The 16,179-nt window shown below is 36.8% G+C and overlaps 1 protein-coding gene across 2 annotated transcripts in view; it reads left to right on the forward strand.

The window, feature by feature from the left end:
* The window catches only part of PREX2 (phosphatidylinositol-3,4,5-trisphosphate dependent Rac exchange factor 2), a 162,517-nt gene that overhangs the window by 33,474 nt on the left and 112,864 nt on the right, over nucleotides 1-16,179 (forward strand). For both annotated transcript variants that reach the window (XM_015855722.2, XM_015855723.2), the window contains exons 2-5: nucleotides 11,354-11,425; nucleotides 11,500-11,622; nucleotides 13,310-13,414; nucleotides 15,997-16,098. In XM_015855722.2, the coding sequence (XP_015711208.1) occupies nucleotides 11,354-11,425; nucleotides 11,500-11,622; nucleotides 13,310-13,414; nucleotides 15,997-16,098 (402 nt within the window). The remainder of the gene's footprint in view (nucleotides 1-11,353; nucleotides 11,426-11,499; nucleotides 11,623-13,309; nucleotides 13,415-15,996; nucleotides 16,099-16,179) is intronic.

The raw sequence follows: 16,179 nt of genomic DNA on the forward strand, positions 1-16,179 counted from the left end.
TATGGCAATCTAGCCATTCAAATGGAATGGATTTATTCCTTCAGCTCTATTCTGGATGTGAATGTGCTCCTTTCGTTGTAAGGTTGTGGTGATCATTGTAGCCTTGAATTAATGAGATCTTCTTCAGTGAATGTAAATGAGATCACCATGTAAATATTCTCTGATATAATTAATATTTAGCAGGTGATTAGATAGTGGCATAAAAAGAAATGGTCAGGGAGCTAATAATACTCTTTCTGATAGTTATCAAGGCAATAAAGAAATAAAGGATAACATATTGTTTGCATTTGCACAGTTCAAGCAAATCATGAATCAAATAAAAGCCAGGAAAATATTAATGATTGTATTTCCATGGAAATTGGCTCAAAACTGTGTAAGCAGATGAAAATTCATGAGGCCAGTTCATGAAGGCAAGAGGGGCATGTAACAATCTTTTGTTTGTTTGAAGCTGGATGTAAAATAAAAGTAGTTTAAATTTTGGTATGGTTGTACTTGTGTTGGAATGGAGTTTGGACAAGTAACTTGGACATTTAACCTTCAGAAGTTTCCTCATTTACTAATTCTATTTTCTAAGTTACATTCTGAAGTAAAAAATATGTTTTTCAAGCCAGGTTGCAAGACTTGCATAGCTATAATTGTGTTTTTGTTCTTTTTTCTTTTCCTTGGATGCCACAAGGGTTAGTTTATTTAAACACTTGAAAATATTTGTTCAGAAATGGGAGTTTAAAGTCACAAATCACGTAAGTATCTGTGTACCACTGTTGTGTTTATTAAATATCTGGGTTTTTTTTCAGTAAATGTACTTCAATTAAAATACTTCTAATTTTTCAAGGTGAATTTTAAGACTCTTTCTTGTCATCAGTATATATTTGATGGAGAGTCAATACTGGTTTTAATTTAATCTTTTAACAACCTAGTCAGATCCAGTTGAAGAAAGTCCTGTCACTGATCCCGGTGGGACCCTGGATCAAAAGTGCTGGGGATCTGGCAGTGCAAATCAGAGCTGAATCTCTGTTGATATACAGAAATTAAAAGAAACTCATTTTACTGTCGCAAACAGTTTACATTTTTCAGAGTAGTCTAGTTGTTCCATCTGTCCACTCACGATCAAGAAAAAGAACTTGAAATTGAGGGAAATGGTCAAAGAAGAAAAGCAATGTAATGTTTCAGCTTTTTAAATTCCTTTTTTTTGAACTTTCATGCCTTAAGTAATTGCCATAAGGAAGTAATTGCTTTGGTCAGCCTAGCTGGAAATAATCATTCTGCTCTGCCTTGTTTACAAGATACTATGAATTCAGTGTTGTGTGCTGCTGTGGAAAGAGTTCATGTACTAATAGGCAAGAAGATTCCACAGCTTCTGCTAGAAATGAAACCAACTGAAAGGGTTTCTCATCTCACAAAAATGGTAAAGGTGCAGGTGCTGCATAAGCTGCTGCTGGAAGCAGGTAATCCAGCTTGGTTTTTGTAGTCTGGGCATTTCTTGAGTTGGGATAGAGGGGCATTCTTATCACAGTATTCTATTTCATTTAAAATGTTGAAGTGTTAAAAGTAGGGAGCGGTAAAAGGAGTTTGGAGTTTAAACAAATACTGAAAATATGGTCTTGGTTTTATTGTATGCAATAGGACTGTATTAGTCCAATGGTGACATTTCCTACTATCTGATTGTCAGCGGTTTATGGGCTGATTTAGTCTGGCTCCATGATTAGCAGGGTGGAGGGACCTACAGATCTGTGTCCCGGAAAAGGGATAAGGGAAGGGGATGGAAAGATGGGCCTAAAACAGCAGCAATGATCTGAGGAGAAACAAACTAATTTACTAAGTAGGGTATCAGAATGCAACATAACAGACTAGAATACAACATAATACAATATAATTAGAATTGGAGCTAATAAATAAAACAAAATGAGAGAGTGTCCAAAAACTGAAGGCCTTACTCTAATGCTGAGGCAAGATGTGCAGTTGGGATAAGCAGAAGGGAGGAGAACCAGGTCCCATGACTTTGTCACTTTCTTTCTTCTCTGAACGTGAAGTCCTCTGGGGCATGTAGTCCTCTTCTCTTGTGTGTATAAATTCTCTTGTGAAAAATATCCAGTTTTCCACTGAAATTTTAAGATCTTAATCTTACAAAGGGAATGGGAAAACAAATTTAAAAGTGAAAACTCTGTAATTTTACTTGAGTGCATGTATAGGATTTCTATGTTTTTTATTTACCTGAATTTGAGTATGTCTTATCACAAATTAACTGCTCTATCTGTCTGTATAAAAGAAAGATTGCTGTTAAGACAGAATATTTCTTCTCCCAGGAGGTATATGATCTTGAGTAGAGTATATAATCTAGGATTTCAAAACAAGGATCACATTCATGGAGGTGCTTCAGCAACTTTGCTCATAGGAGCTATTACTGAACCCCGCAGTACTGACTGTTCTGGCTGCTTTGGCTATTCTGATGTATCACTGCTTCAAAAGTGAAATTGGAATGATCTACAGTTAATGCCGTACTTCTTAAGTCAGTGAAGAGTTTGCAAGTTATTGTTTTCTTGGAGTTGTTTATTGTACATGTAATTGTAAGGCTTATTTTTCATGATTTGCAGGAGATTAGAGCATGACTGAAGTCAAGCGACCTGAATATCTCTAGTGAAATCATTTTGAATAAATCCAGAAATGCAAATATTAGTATTTTTAAATAGCAACATTATTACTTGCATATATTGTCATTACTGAGCAGAGTTAGTAGAAGTGTGGACTTTAATTTTCTTCATATATCTTGGGAGCTCGCTCTCGACGAAGCTTTCTTGTTTTCTCTATCTTTCAATGAAGCCTTGCTTTTGGTTTGGAATTATTCATAATGTTTTCAAAGACCTTTTGTGATTTACATTTTCTACTGTTTTATAGATCTGCCTTCCTGTGTATATTGCTGAACTATTGGCTGAAATGAAAATGATCAAAGGCAAGGCATCTAAATTATCTGTGTGATAAGCAGTTTAAATACTTTTTTCTTAAAACTTTATTTTGCCTCAAAAATAGAAGTGGTTTCACAATGCATTTAATTAACAGCCTCGTTATAGTTAATATGGATCTGGATGTCTTGTGATTATATGTGTTCTAGGTGTGGTATATTTTAAGGAGAGGCCAGAGCATATACTGTAGTCAGGAGTTTTTAAAAAATAAGGCCATAGTCCTGCTAAGGCTTGGAAATGCTACAGTTCAAGCGCTGCAATTCATGCAATGGTGCTTGCATGAAACCAGGCACTGTTGCATATGATCCTCTGAACTTTGTATCGTTTGATCATGCCAGCATGTATCAGAATGACAAGTGATAGGAATTATCCATATGTTAGACAGGCTTCATTGTGCCTGGAAATGTTCTGATTTCTACTTGTTAGGAGAAAAAACTTAATTGGGTTGTACCTGCTCTTTTTTTTCCAGTAGTCAGGAAGGTGCTTTTTCTAAATATTTACTACAGCCTTGCTGTAGGTTTCACGAAGAACTGAAATTAAGGTAGAAAACTGCTTTTTATACTCTTAACGCTACATGGTTTTCTTAACCTAAGTGTGCAAATACAGACTTGCAGCCAGACTCTACACTGAATATTGAGAAGTTAACTTTATTTATACAGTGCTGACAATCAAAGTTGTAGAATTCTCCTACACTCTAATTCCTAATTAGAATCTAGCTGCATTAAGCAGAAGTAATCTCAGAATTAAGGACTCAGCAAGCTCATATTGGAAGAAGTGTTACGCGTTGAACGAAAAGCATGTAATAATGTTTTAGTGGGCTTCCATAATGATTGCCTGTCAGTAGTTTCAGGTTCTCTCACTTTATAGATTAAAAAGTTGCTTTTTTTAATTAGTTGCTTGCCTTACTCATTAAAGATGTAATGGCTCATTTTTGTTGTTGTCAAGTCAGTTCTTCTCCCTCTTTCTGAATATTCAGAATGAAGCTTTAAATTTTAATTAATTCTGAAAGGTAACATGTTTTTCATCTGATTTCTTTCTCATAATTTGTGATAAAGATTATGACTGTCAATCCAGGTGGTTATGTTTGTGTCAGAAGGCTCAAACTTGTTTTCAAAGTTCTTTATGGACTTTGGAAAGATAGAGAAAGGAGAAGATAAGCAGAAAATGGCTTTCCTGTCTTTTAGCACTTTCTAATGATTGAATCAGAAAATCTTGAAAATTGTTTAAAGTGGGTTATTTGTTTCTCATCTTGACCATTTTATGCTTTCTGAAACTTCTGAGTTGCTTTAAGTTAAAAGAAATAGAATTTGATGTCCAGAACTTAACAACATAACAGTTGTCTCCAGAATTTTTTTCGAAATGTTAAATTATTTTGAACAGATGCTCTCCTACAGAATAAATAAATAAATAAATAAATTTGGGATTAAAACTTAGCTGAAAATGTTGGTTTTTATTGAGTAGAACAAGCAGATAGGACAGCATTGAAGGAGCAGAAAACAGATGTATGAACTGTAAATGTTAAACGTATTGATGCTTTTTAAATTATGATGGCAATTTAATGGGAACATACTGTTACTTTGAGATCAACAATTGCTCTGAAGTTTTCTAGCTTTATTTGTCTTGATCATAATGAACACTGAAGTCATAGAGATCTGCCATTGAAGATCTCATTTTCTTTAAATTCAGGAAACTGATAACATTAATGAGAGGTAAACTTTGTAGACATCTTTTCTCTTCCATTCTCACTTGAGTAACACAAGTTCAGCTGTGTGATTAGCAGTATATGTTTCCTTTTGTAAAATGTACCAACAGGACCATATGATGTATTATCAGATGGAGATCCTCGCACATGTGAACATTTTCAATCTCTCTACATCAAGAGATCTTCAAAATACTGTAGATTAATCTTGTAATTCAACAATATTCTGGAAACATTTTTTTTTCTTTTCCTGTTGTCTCATTATTGCTTCATAAAAGTCTCTTTGAATGACAAGGCCAAAATGTGAAGTCTTTATCCATATCGACCCCTCTTGTTTATCTATCATTTGCAACAGACCAGCAGTCTGTTGGTGATGCTGAGACTGGAATTTAAGCTGTTTGTTTTTTGCTGGGATAAAGGCCCAGTTACCAAATGCATGTGTTGTATAAAACATTTGCAAAAAAGATTAGAATCTTATCTTATGCTCAGCTTGCAGATCAGTGTTTATCCTGCATGCCAGTGTACAGCCTTTCTCTAAAGTTCCATTTAAGTAGCTTTCTTTATGTGGCTTCCATTTGTAGCAGTATGTATGAACTAGCCTGACATCCAGCCTCTGGTCTACAGTTCAGGAATGTTTTGAACTTCAAGTATGCAAGAACTGACGACACAACCATAGTTACAATTTTCAAAAATGGAGACACTAGATATGGGAGACAGAATTCTTGACATCTGCAAGGAAAACGGAGCAAATGTCTTCTGATTTGGTCCAGGAAAATGTTGCACTAAATCGTCTTGCTTCAGTACAAGGAAGAGTGTGGAGATGTGTAATGTCTGGGTTGGCTGAGGAGAGCAGGACCTGGACTATAGATGTTGTCCTTTCATCTGCTTTAGAGCTGAAGGAATGAGGGAATCAAAATTAAAAGAATAGTCATGGCTTAGGGAGGTGATTTTAAAGGTGAGAGAGGTCAGTTAAAGGAGCATTTCCTTGTTGAAAGAGGGAGGTGGGTTAGGAGTCTCTGTGCTCAGGAAAGGGTGAAAAAGGTGCTCAATGAAGAGGAGCTGAAAATGTTGGCAGTTACTAGGGAAAGGTGGGGAAAGTGATAAAGGTATAGGACAAAGTGAGAAAAGTTTTCTTGCTCTTGGAAAAATCTTCTGATATTAGAGAACTTGAGCATAAAATTAAAAATTATATGAGAGATAGGTTACTCCAAAGTGTGGCTGCATGTTTGTATATGAACAAGCTATGAAGATCCATTCTTCCTCAACCTGATCACATTTGTGTGTATGTTTATATTTCTAAGGGTCATGCTTGGTGAAATAGAAAAGGACTGGGCTACTCGGTCTGACAAATTGATGTCCATTTGCGGCATCTCTGTATGAATGGAGAAGGGAATAGTTTGGCTGGTTTTGGAAAGGAAATGAGTGCTAGGGTGGGAAGTATTACAGATTCAGTCCATTTATTGACACATCTTTATAAGACAGTAGTATCTGAAGTCAGCGTTGAAAGTAGCTGTAGGTGCCGAATGGAGAAACAATTTTTCCAACCTTGGCTGATGCTCCCTATGCTGCTTGCAATTCATCCAGTCCTGCAGGCAAGTTGGGAGAAACAGGTGGTGCCTCAGCTGGTGAATTACTGAGAGAGAAGAGTCTTTTGTTCGGCAGCAGAAGCCAGCCTGATTAGCTGTTGCCACTGCTGCTGGCACAGGTTGATGGGAAGAGGAGGGGAAATGCGTTTACCACAGCTGCTACTGCTGCTGGAGTTTTCTCTATTGATATATTTTTTTAAAATATTATTTATTTATTTATTTGTTCGTTTATTTATTTATTGTGGTAAAATTGCATGAAAGTACTTCAGCAAAAACAGTATGATGAGCTTATGGGACCAGGAATCTGACATAAATTAATTATTGTGTGCAAAACCTTTAACTGGTGGGGAAACTACTACCTTGATGTTTGTGAACTAAATTAGCCATGATAAGAAAATGCATTTGGCCAGTCAGCTATAATCCTTAGCACTTCTCTTCCCAAATGTAGAGCTCCATCCCTTGCCTAGGATCGTTCTGAATGTTGTGAAAAGAGTGAAATACTGTCCACCAACCTGTGTGCCTGTAGCTACATTAAGAGTGTAGAAGCCAACTAGCCTTTGTCTATGATAAATTATAACATATGAGCAGTTTCCTTTTTGTGGGTTTCTTTTAGAGTTTCTTTGACATGATAGAAAATACAATTTTGTTCAGCTTCAGTGTAAAAAGATCTTGCAAGCTGTATTCAGTAGGCTTCAAGATGGTAGATTGGGTGCTTCCATTGTCCTGAAGGGGAAGTATACAGGAAATGACCTTATTGAAGAAATACCTTTTGTAGTCTGTTTTGCTTTTTATGGCAGTATAAATGTAAGAGTTGTAAAGATATTAAAAGCGATTTGAAGGGGAAAAGAATAAGTGACTTTTTCGTTTAATCCTTCCTCCAAGTGAAAAAGAATGTTTCTTCCCGGACTGACAAAAAAATGATTGCTCTTAGAAAAATGGGTATATATTTTGTGATCCAGGTGCTCTGACATAATTGCAGGACTTCATTTCTTATCTGTCAAAAAGACAAAAACTCTTCGTGCCCTGGGAATCTTCTGCAGGCAGACGTCTTTGTCTTCCCTGATTTCATTCCAGATGTCAGGGAAGTCATTTGTGCTGTTGGCAGCTTCCTGCACAAACTGTAGCAGTGGTGTTTTTTGTTTTTTGAACAGCACACAAAGAAACTATGGAGGGGAAAAGAAAACAACAACAGCAACAACAAAAAAAAACCCAACCCAACAACCCTGCTCTTATTTTGATATGATGAGAAGGAAGAACCTTATAGCAGGAACTCGTGTGTTCTGTGTGAGACATGCTGCTTCACAAAAGGGCAGCAGATCAACAGACAGGCGAACCCATTAGTGTTTGTTTGGCATAATTAACAAATTCTTCTTTAATTCTTTGGATTTGGATTTTCAGTCTTTGTTTGGATTTTCAGTCATGGTATTTCCTATAGGGTCTTACAGCAGTGTTGTGCAAAGGGTGAAGGTATAGTAACTAGTCCAGAAATATGTCAAAATAATTTTCAGGATACTAGTTTTCCATAGACAGCTCTAAAATTTGGAGTGCTTATGAGATCATAGGGACCTTTTTTCTTTCATCTCTGAATTCAGAAAATCATCCAGAGTCTGGTTGGTGAATAGGGCCTGGGTCAGCATTCTCTATTTCCAGTGCTGCAAGGCAGCAAGATGTTACTTGACACAGTGGTAGCATAAGATGAGACCTTGGAAAATGGTGTTGTGCCAACTATATTGCTTTACTGCTTCTTGAGAAAACTAGAAATTGAAGGTAAATTAAGGGACACTCTGGAATCCACTTGGAAAGTGTTGGGAAGGGTGAGGTAACAAAGGTCTGGAGTCCTGGAACCCACAGGGATTTATTTTCTATGCTTAATGTTGGTCTCAGACCTACACAGATGTGTTGATGAGTCTTGATTTGACCTTAGCAAGATGTGTAATAAGCTCCAGAAAACCAAGATGAGTCATGATTTAATGACATGTATGCATGGTAAATGAAATTACATTGTTTGAGCTGATTTTTTGCTTATTTTATTTTTTTTATGAGCATGGGAATCATGTATTCCAGTTGCTCCAGTCAGTCCAGGAGTGAAGACAACTTAACTGTGTCCTTGTGACTCATATTATTTTCTGCGCCTTCATGTAATGTGGTGTTCAGTACTGAGTCCGGATATTGAGCAGCAGACTTGGAGTTACGGCAGAACGTTTTGTGCTATTTCACTGGAGTTTCTGACTTTGATTGATTCTTTAGCAAGTCATAAATTGGGTGAGATTTCCATTTCATTCTTTCACTTATTTATTTATTTATTTTTTTCTAGGTGTTCTCTTTTCAGTGGTTGTTAATACATAAAAACCTTCAAAACCTTCTCAGCTTTTTTTTTTTTTGTCCTTCCAGCTCAGCAGCTGTCAACTCCTTAGTAGTTTATGGGCATCATTGTATATTTTCCTTTTCATGTCTGTTATTTCTATGCTGGGTTTCTCCTTCAAGCTCTCTACAAATGGTCTGCTTTTTCTTTGTTTACTGTTTTTTGAAGAGTTGTTCTTGGCTGTTCTCACTTGATTTTCAAATAACGCCAGAGTCTTTTGAATAGTCATTCCTCTCTCAGACCCACTGTGTGTTCATATGAGTTCAGAGACATTTATTTTTCCACAGACACTGTGAGGGCTTAAGGTTATTTAACACTGTAACAAAAGCAGTAACTTCTCCATCCTCCAGCCTGATGACAGCTGTCTGTTCTCCTAGCAAAGGCCCTGGGTGGTGTGTGCATGGAACCAGTGATGTTTTTACATTGCAGTAGTGCTGTTGGTAAGGGCATTGGGCATCAGGGAAACATTGTGAAAACCCAGAGATTTCAGGACCGCTTGGTAATGTGGATGAAGACCAATGGAGGTCTCCCTACCCACAGTGACCTGAATTCTCTCTCACCACAGTTCTAGAAGTAGTGGTGTAGGGAACCTGGTTTGGCAGGGGGTTGGACTCGATGATCTCTAGAAGTCCCTTCCAACCCCTACAATTTTGTGATTCTGAGTGCAGTTGTTTAATTTGCTTTGCGATATGTGTGGTACTTCATGCTTGGAAGGATTCAGTGCTTTGTGGGACATAGTGTTAAAGTTTTTTAGGAAGCTGATCTGCACTGATGGGAACAAGAGCTGGCAGATATTTAGGAAAAACTAGCCTTGTGGCTGAACCACTCCTGCTGGATGAGAACAGTGACATAACATATGAATTTGTGCCAAGTTGCTGGAAAGGGCTAAAGTCACCCCAGGCTTCCCTTCCTCAGTGATCTCTGTCTGGGCTCCTGAGAGCTGGGATTTTCCTGGATGCATTTTCTGATAACCTCTGCAGATAAGAGGTCTGGGACAGTTCTGCTTGGATAAGTTGGGAATCTGTTTATTGCAGTTGATATATACTTTTGCTGACCTCATGACTCTCAGCTGGTATCTTGAATCACTCAGGAAAAACTAATGCCCAAGCTTCCAGATTGGTTTCTCAGTTTCACCCTCAGCCAGCTGAATACTCACCTTCCTTCACAGTCATGGGAAATGAAGATCTTCTGGGATAAAAAAAAATGATACTGATGATGCTGATGAGCAGTATGCTTGGTCTATAGGGAAATAATGTGAACAGAAAAAGATTTCAGTTTTAGGGATGGTTCTCATGATTTATTTTTTTTTCCTTTCAATTTGAAAGCATATTTAATACTGTTGACTGGTTTTGTGAAAGCTTTCAAAAGTGAATTTCAAGTCATACAGCTTAACGGGCTTTCAGCATGCGTGGGAATGGTTCTGCACTGTATAGTCAATACACACAAGTGTGCCATAACCCCTGCAGATATTCATAGGATGGAAGGATATAAAGGGCTGTTGTCCACCAACAGGCTTTTTAAAATATCACTAACACTAAGAAGAGAGCGCAAGTACTCAGGGAAAAGAGAAATTTTAAAAAGCTGAAAATCTATATCAGTGTTGAAAGTGGTATGAAAGATAATATACTGGCAATAGTCCAAACTTAATTTTGTGTATGTTCTAGGTAACTAGTTTTGTCTCATCAGCAATAAAAATGTTCAGAGAAAAGATCACTGCACATGAAAATGTTTAAGTTCCAGCGGATAGGAAAAGAAGGGATGCTGTGACTGCTACCCTTCCACACAGGGGTTATTTATTGCCTCTTTTATGGAATTTGCACCATGCCAGAATTTAGATGAGTTCGCCTACAGTGTACAATGCACAGTGGCTCGGAGCTAAACGGTTATGAAAGACATGACATTTGTGCTTTTGTGGTGCCAGTTTTTAATGGGTAAAGAATATGCGTGTCTCTGTGAAGGATTATCAGTGTAAGACTTCAGTCTACAGTGTGTAGATACTTTCAGAATGTACCAAAGTCTTTGTAATAGAAGGAATTCATATAAAATAACAGCCTTTGTATCTGAAATGTGATTTATTTATTTTGGGAATCTCTTCTTGTTTCCAGTTCTTGAATGTGAAATAGAAGTTACTCTTTTGTTATTTTCTTAGCGATATTATTTACAGCTTACTTGATCCCCAGTGACAATATTCTGGGGAAGGAGGAAGTGTATGTTTTCAATAAGCAAAACCAGGTGCGGCTGACTGTATTGTTTAAACCAATCGACTTTACAATAGGTTTGATTATTAATACAGCAGAATTCTTACTTGTGGTTACTATGGTAAATGTTGCACTTCGTAATAGTATCTCCAGATTAATCTTAATTTAGAAATGAAAGGCTCATTTTGGCTTTTCCTGTAGTAAATCTGTGAAGTGCTAGAACTAGATTTTGAAAATAACACATTTTACTCTTGCTTGATTGTTACATGAATGCAGGGTGGAAGTTATACTTCAGAGAACTTTCTGTTTCTCAGCTTCATTAATATCACTGTTTAACTCTTTTTATACTCTGTTTAGATAGGCCTTTACATCATGTCTAGGATAACAGAGCTCCTAAATGTTTTATAAATAAAATACTTACTTTAGATTCAGAATGTAATTCTATATCCAAAATGTGAGAAATTTAGTAAAGGATTTTTAAGTATAAAATGCCAAATGTTATTTGAGTATTCCTGAAATAAGGGCTTCCTTATTTGTCTTATTTCATGCAGGCATTCCTTCACCGGATGATCCAATGTGCTGCAGCCAAAGTGGATAAAAATGTCACAGAAGAGACAGTTAAGGTCAGTCTCCTAATTGCACGTGTGTTTTATTCTGTATTGGTTGTTTTATTTATCTGTGTTTTATTCTTTTACAGATGTTGTTTTCAAACATTGAAGATATTCTTGCAGTTCACAAGAACTTCCTGTCCCTCGTGGAGGAGTGTTTGCAGCCAGAACCTAGTGCACACCATGAAGTTGGAACTTGCTTTCTTCATTACGTACGCTGTCTTCTATTACAACTTTGTTTCACTTTTTTTCCTTTTCTGACCATCTTTATTAATTAATGTAAACATGAGGAAAATATATGACCTGATTGCATAATTTTGAGTACTTTGTGGTCATCTCTTGCTTACTATCATCCCTCAGAAAAGGATGGAGAAATGAAGGGAGAACATAAAATGGGCAAGACTTTGTTCATTTTTTATATTCAACAAAGTAGCACTAATGTCTTTTGTAGCTATGAATTAAGGTAGGGGATAATTTATTTATTTATTTATTTATTTTCCATCTTGTAAATGAAGAGGAAAAATCAGCTGAAAGAAGTAAATGTTAAACTGTACCAAGCAGATGTCTGTGTTTGTATCTGCTGCCAGAGTTTTCACATGAACTCATCTGCAGGGCCCTTGAGACTGAGGAGCCAAAAGTGTGTTTTAAAACTGAGTGTGGCTTTAATTTTTTTGCCTAACAGAAACTTACAACCACTTTTTCATAGTAAACATAATGTCAGAGGTCTAGTACTTGCCTGTGGCCTGCTGGATGAGGGACTGCCCAAGAATAGAATGGTGGCTGGGGCAGTGGCATGTGAGGCGGTGGGGGAAAACAGAGCATTGTGCTGTGGCACTGATGGGCTGCAGAAGCACTGCTTTGTCCTATGGCACTGTAACTGGTTATAGGGTGGGGAACCAATAGCACCTGTGGCTGCCAAGGGCTTTCTCTTTCACCAGATCCTTGTATGGTACAAATTCACATGGGGTGATGGGTTTTTTTGAAAGGGATCTCAGCCTAAACTGATGCACCAAGTCCTGCAGTGTGGGGGGTGGCTTACAAATGCTAGCATGTGCGATGGAGGTACCAGGAAAAGAGGAATATGAAAACGGTGTAGTAGTAGACTTTACTTACATTGTCCTTAGATTCTAAAAAAATGTGAATAATTAAGGAAGAATTGCTTATGCTGGATAAATATTTCCATAGTTCTTAGCTATTTTTATTTTTATTTTATTTCTTATAACTCTGGTACCTCTGCAAGCATGTTTTACGTCCTTTAGTAGTAGTTTTCTTTGCATATTAGTTTTCTTGTTGGTGTAAAACAAGGATGTCAGTATTGTAGAGTTCTGTAAAATCAAAGCAAGTTAGTTTCCATTCCAGACCTAACAGGAAGTGTAGATGGCATTGTTATGTTTGCTTAGAGTCCCATTTATTTGCTAAATCTTTGTTTATCCACTGTGAGAGGAGAAAATTATTAATGGTTAGTGGAAGCATTTTATGGAAATTGAGTAACATCAGTTTTTGACTTGATGGAAGCATGGCTGACAATTGCAAATAGATGTTTGCAGTCGGAATAGATAATGATGCCAACAAATAAGATACTAATTGTGTATTTTCTGTGGTGTTTCTCTGTTGGTGGTCGTGGTGTGTTAGTTTCTTTTTATCCTGTGTTTTGCTGATAGTCCGAATTTTGAAATTTTTTCAGGGAATTCCCAAGAGGTGCTTCCATTATTCTTACTAATAGCAAAAATAAAAAGAACAAGAAATGCTGGAGCTCAAATAGTAAATGTAGGAGAAATGGATAACCTTCCAAAACAAAGATTGTATTAGATAGCCAGCTTTCAAAACTATGATTTCAATGATTTATTTATTAAAAATGATCAAGATGGCAATTGAAGAAACATTTCTTTGTTTTTGTAGAAAGAGAAATTTCGTATCTATGATGAATACTGCAGTAACCATGAGAAGGCACAGAAAGTTCTGCTTGACCTCAACAAAATAAGAACAGTGCGGACATTTCTTCTGGTAAATAAACTTTGAATTGATGTTCTAACAGTATTTTCTTTTATTTGGCAGTGAATTGCTAGTTGTTGTTTTTTTTTGTCTCCACAATGTAAAAATTATCTAACACCTCCAAATGTAGTTTCAGCTGGGGGTGTTGTTTTCAGAAAAGGGGACTGTGTACATCAGCTGCCCTTGGATCCATGCATAATGTAGCATTAAGCTTTATGCCTTGATCTTGCTGACCAAGAAAGAAAAGGGTGTAAGTCCAGCTGTATCTGTAGAAAGGGAAAAGAATAGATCAAGTCGTATGAGGAAGGGTAGGGAGGATAAAGAAATGAAATCAGAGAAAGCAGCTGAAAGTCTAGGCAGAAATTTTGATGATAAGGTCCACATTCTGGTACTGTAGCCAAGGCTGTACTGAACTGCAAAATGTTTTCTTATGGTTCATAGAGTAGTCATTCTGATTGTAGACACAGGTTTAATCAGAGGTAAAAAAAAAAACCAAACAAAAACAATACAAAACAAAACCAAAAAAATCCCAACACCTAACCTGCTACGCACTTAGTCTTCCACTTCACAAGACAATTAAGGAGCAGTTTTAAAATGTTGAGTGTGACAGACCTCATTATTTTGGGACGAGTGAACTTAAACAAATGTCACTATCAACAAAGCTTCACAGATGTGGTTTAAAACAACAGAATATTTATTAATTAATTTTTAGTACACCATAGGCTTTCACTGCTGCTGTTTCCTGTCAGAGTTCCTGGTGAAATTGTCCTAGAGCAATTAAGTAAATTTGGAAAAGGTAGTGGGTCTGACTCCTTTCTGCATTAACTTACAGACAGGCAATTTTGTTATTGTAAGGATGCATAGGGTATCTAGAAGCATTATCTGCCTTTTCTGCTGACTCGTATTCTATAGCGTTCCATTCAAGGTACAAAACAGCAGCAACAACAAACAGCATCATAATTGTTCTATTTCTTCAGAGATTGATACAGTATTCCTTGACTTGAGGAGCTGCACACATATGATTCTTGTTTTGGGGGCAGCATGGCTGAACTTAAAAAGAGGGAGTAAATGCTGACTAAAGAGATAAAAAGCAAAATAATCTGGAGAAAGATTGGGAAGAGCTTGCAAAAAGCCAAGCGTGAAGTTGTGGCAGTTCATGTGTTAGTGTCATACATTCCTGGGGGCATGCATGTGGCTTCTACATCAGTTTATCGTTCCTCCTAGATTTGAGACATGCCTGTAGAATACACAACAGCAATCTAAGCCAAAAAACAGATTCTCTTACTATTCGATTTGAAAATGAAATTGAATTCTTCTAGCCAGACAGAATAGTGCAGGACCCTAGAGGTGTGATTATCTATAAATAACTTGGAGTTAAAAGAAGACTTTTATGCCTTTAAATATTACATTAGTAATATTGTTGGTCAGTCTTTTTTAGTTAAGCTTTTTGTTTGGTGGGTTTAGTCAGGTACTTTAGGATTAAGCAACCTTTAGGATAAGGCAGAAAATGGGTGACCAGAGCCTTCAGGGTAGATATACCAATCCCCATAGCAGTACTGGTTGTTGGGCACATGTGTTGTGAGTTAGACTCTGAGTGGAGCAGTCACCCAGTTGTGTAACCTCTGTTAATCTGGATCTGCTTCCAGATTTGCAGCCTGTATCAAAATGTTATCTGGGTTTTAAGGGTGTTTGTTAAGTGTTTTTGGGTTAGACATCTTGCTCTTTGAAGCCATAGTTGATCTCAACAGAAGGAATTGACATATCTTGATAAAATAATTTTCATTATTACTGTATATCTTTATGCACTTGCAGTTTGATTACAGCTATTTCAAATATTTACTGTGATGTCCCTTGTATACTTGGTTGTCCCAGACTGCCCTTATTTTCTCTCTCTCAGCTGCTTTTTCATGGGTCCTTCCATCTAGTATTTCAAGTATTCTTTACTTCCATGGTTGGAAGCTGTCGAAAGTCACAGCTTCTTTAGCCCATGACTACAGATATTTTATTCAGTGCCCATCATGTTTAAGTATAAAAACATCTAAACATAAGGCCTTTATTTTATCAGGATGGCCTTGTTGAAATCCATAAAACCATTTTTCACACTACTTTCTGCCTCAAGCAACATCTATAATAATCACTCTGAATTCTATGTTGTTGTTATTGACATGTGAAATTTTTAGCATTTTATTTATTGCCTCTTATTGTGTTTACATAAATTGCCACTCTTAATTGAATTAGATGAAGAACGTAATGAGGGTTACCTGCATAATTGTTACTGCATGACACCACTGCAGCTTCCTTGTCACGGATGATAGTCTACATACCTGCCTGTGCATGTGTTCAATTATGTTCTTGCGATAGTCTTGCAAATCTCTCTCATCACATACTCAATTTATGTATAGGTTAGTTATTGTTGTGTGCATATGCTTCTATCTTTGGTTTTGTAAATTTTAACAGTAACTACTTATGTTGTAGAAACTTGATGTCTAAGAGAGATTAAAACCTGTTGCAGACTCATCTGTTGAACTCTAGTGTAACTGATGCTTTGAGAAACTGTGCTGTTGACAGGATTTTTTAATTTGTTTGCACTCTAGAATTGCATGCTCCTTGGAGGACGTAAGAACACAGATGTGCCATTGGAGGGATATCTTGTAACACCAATACAGAGAATATGCAAGTATCCTCTTCTTTTGAAGGTACTTCTGAGGTTTTTTTTTTATCCTGGATTTCTTACTCTCCATATGAAACTGGTTGCCAAGTGTCTTTCAGTGAAACAG

Source organism: Coturnix japonica, chromosome 2 (assembly GCF_001577835.2).
Source record: "Coturnix japonica isolate 7356 chromosome 2, Coturnix japonica 2.1, whole genome shotgun sequence".
Classification (NCBI taxonomy): Eukaryota; Metazoa; Chordata; class Aves; order Galliformes; family Phasianidae; genus Coturnix; species Coturnix japonica.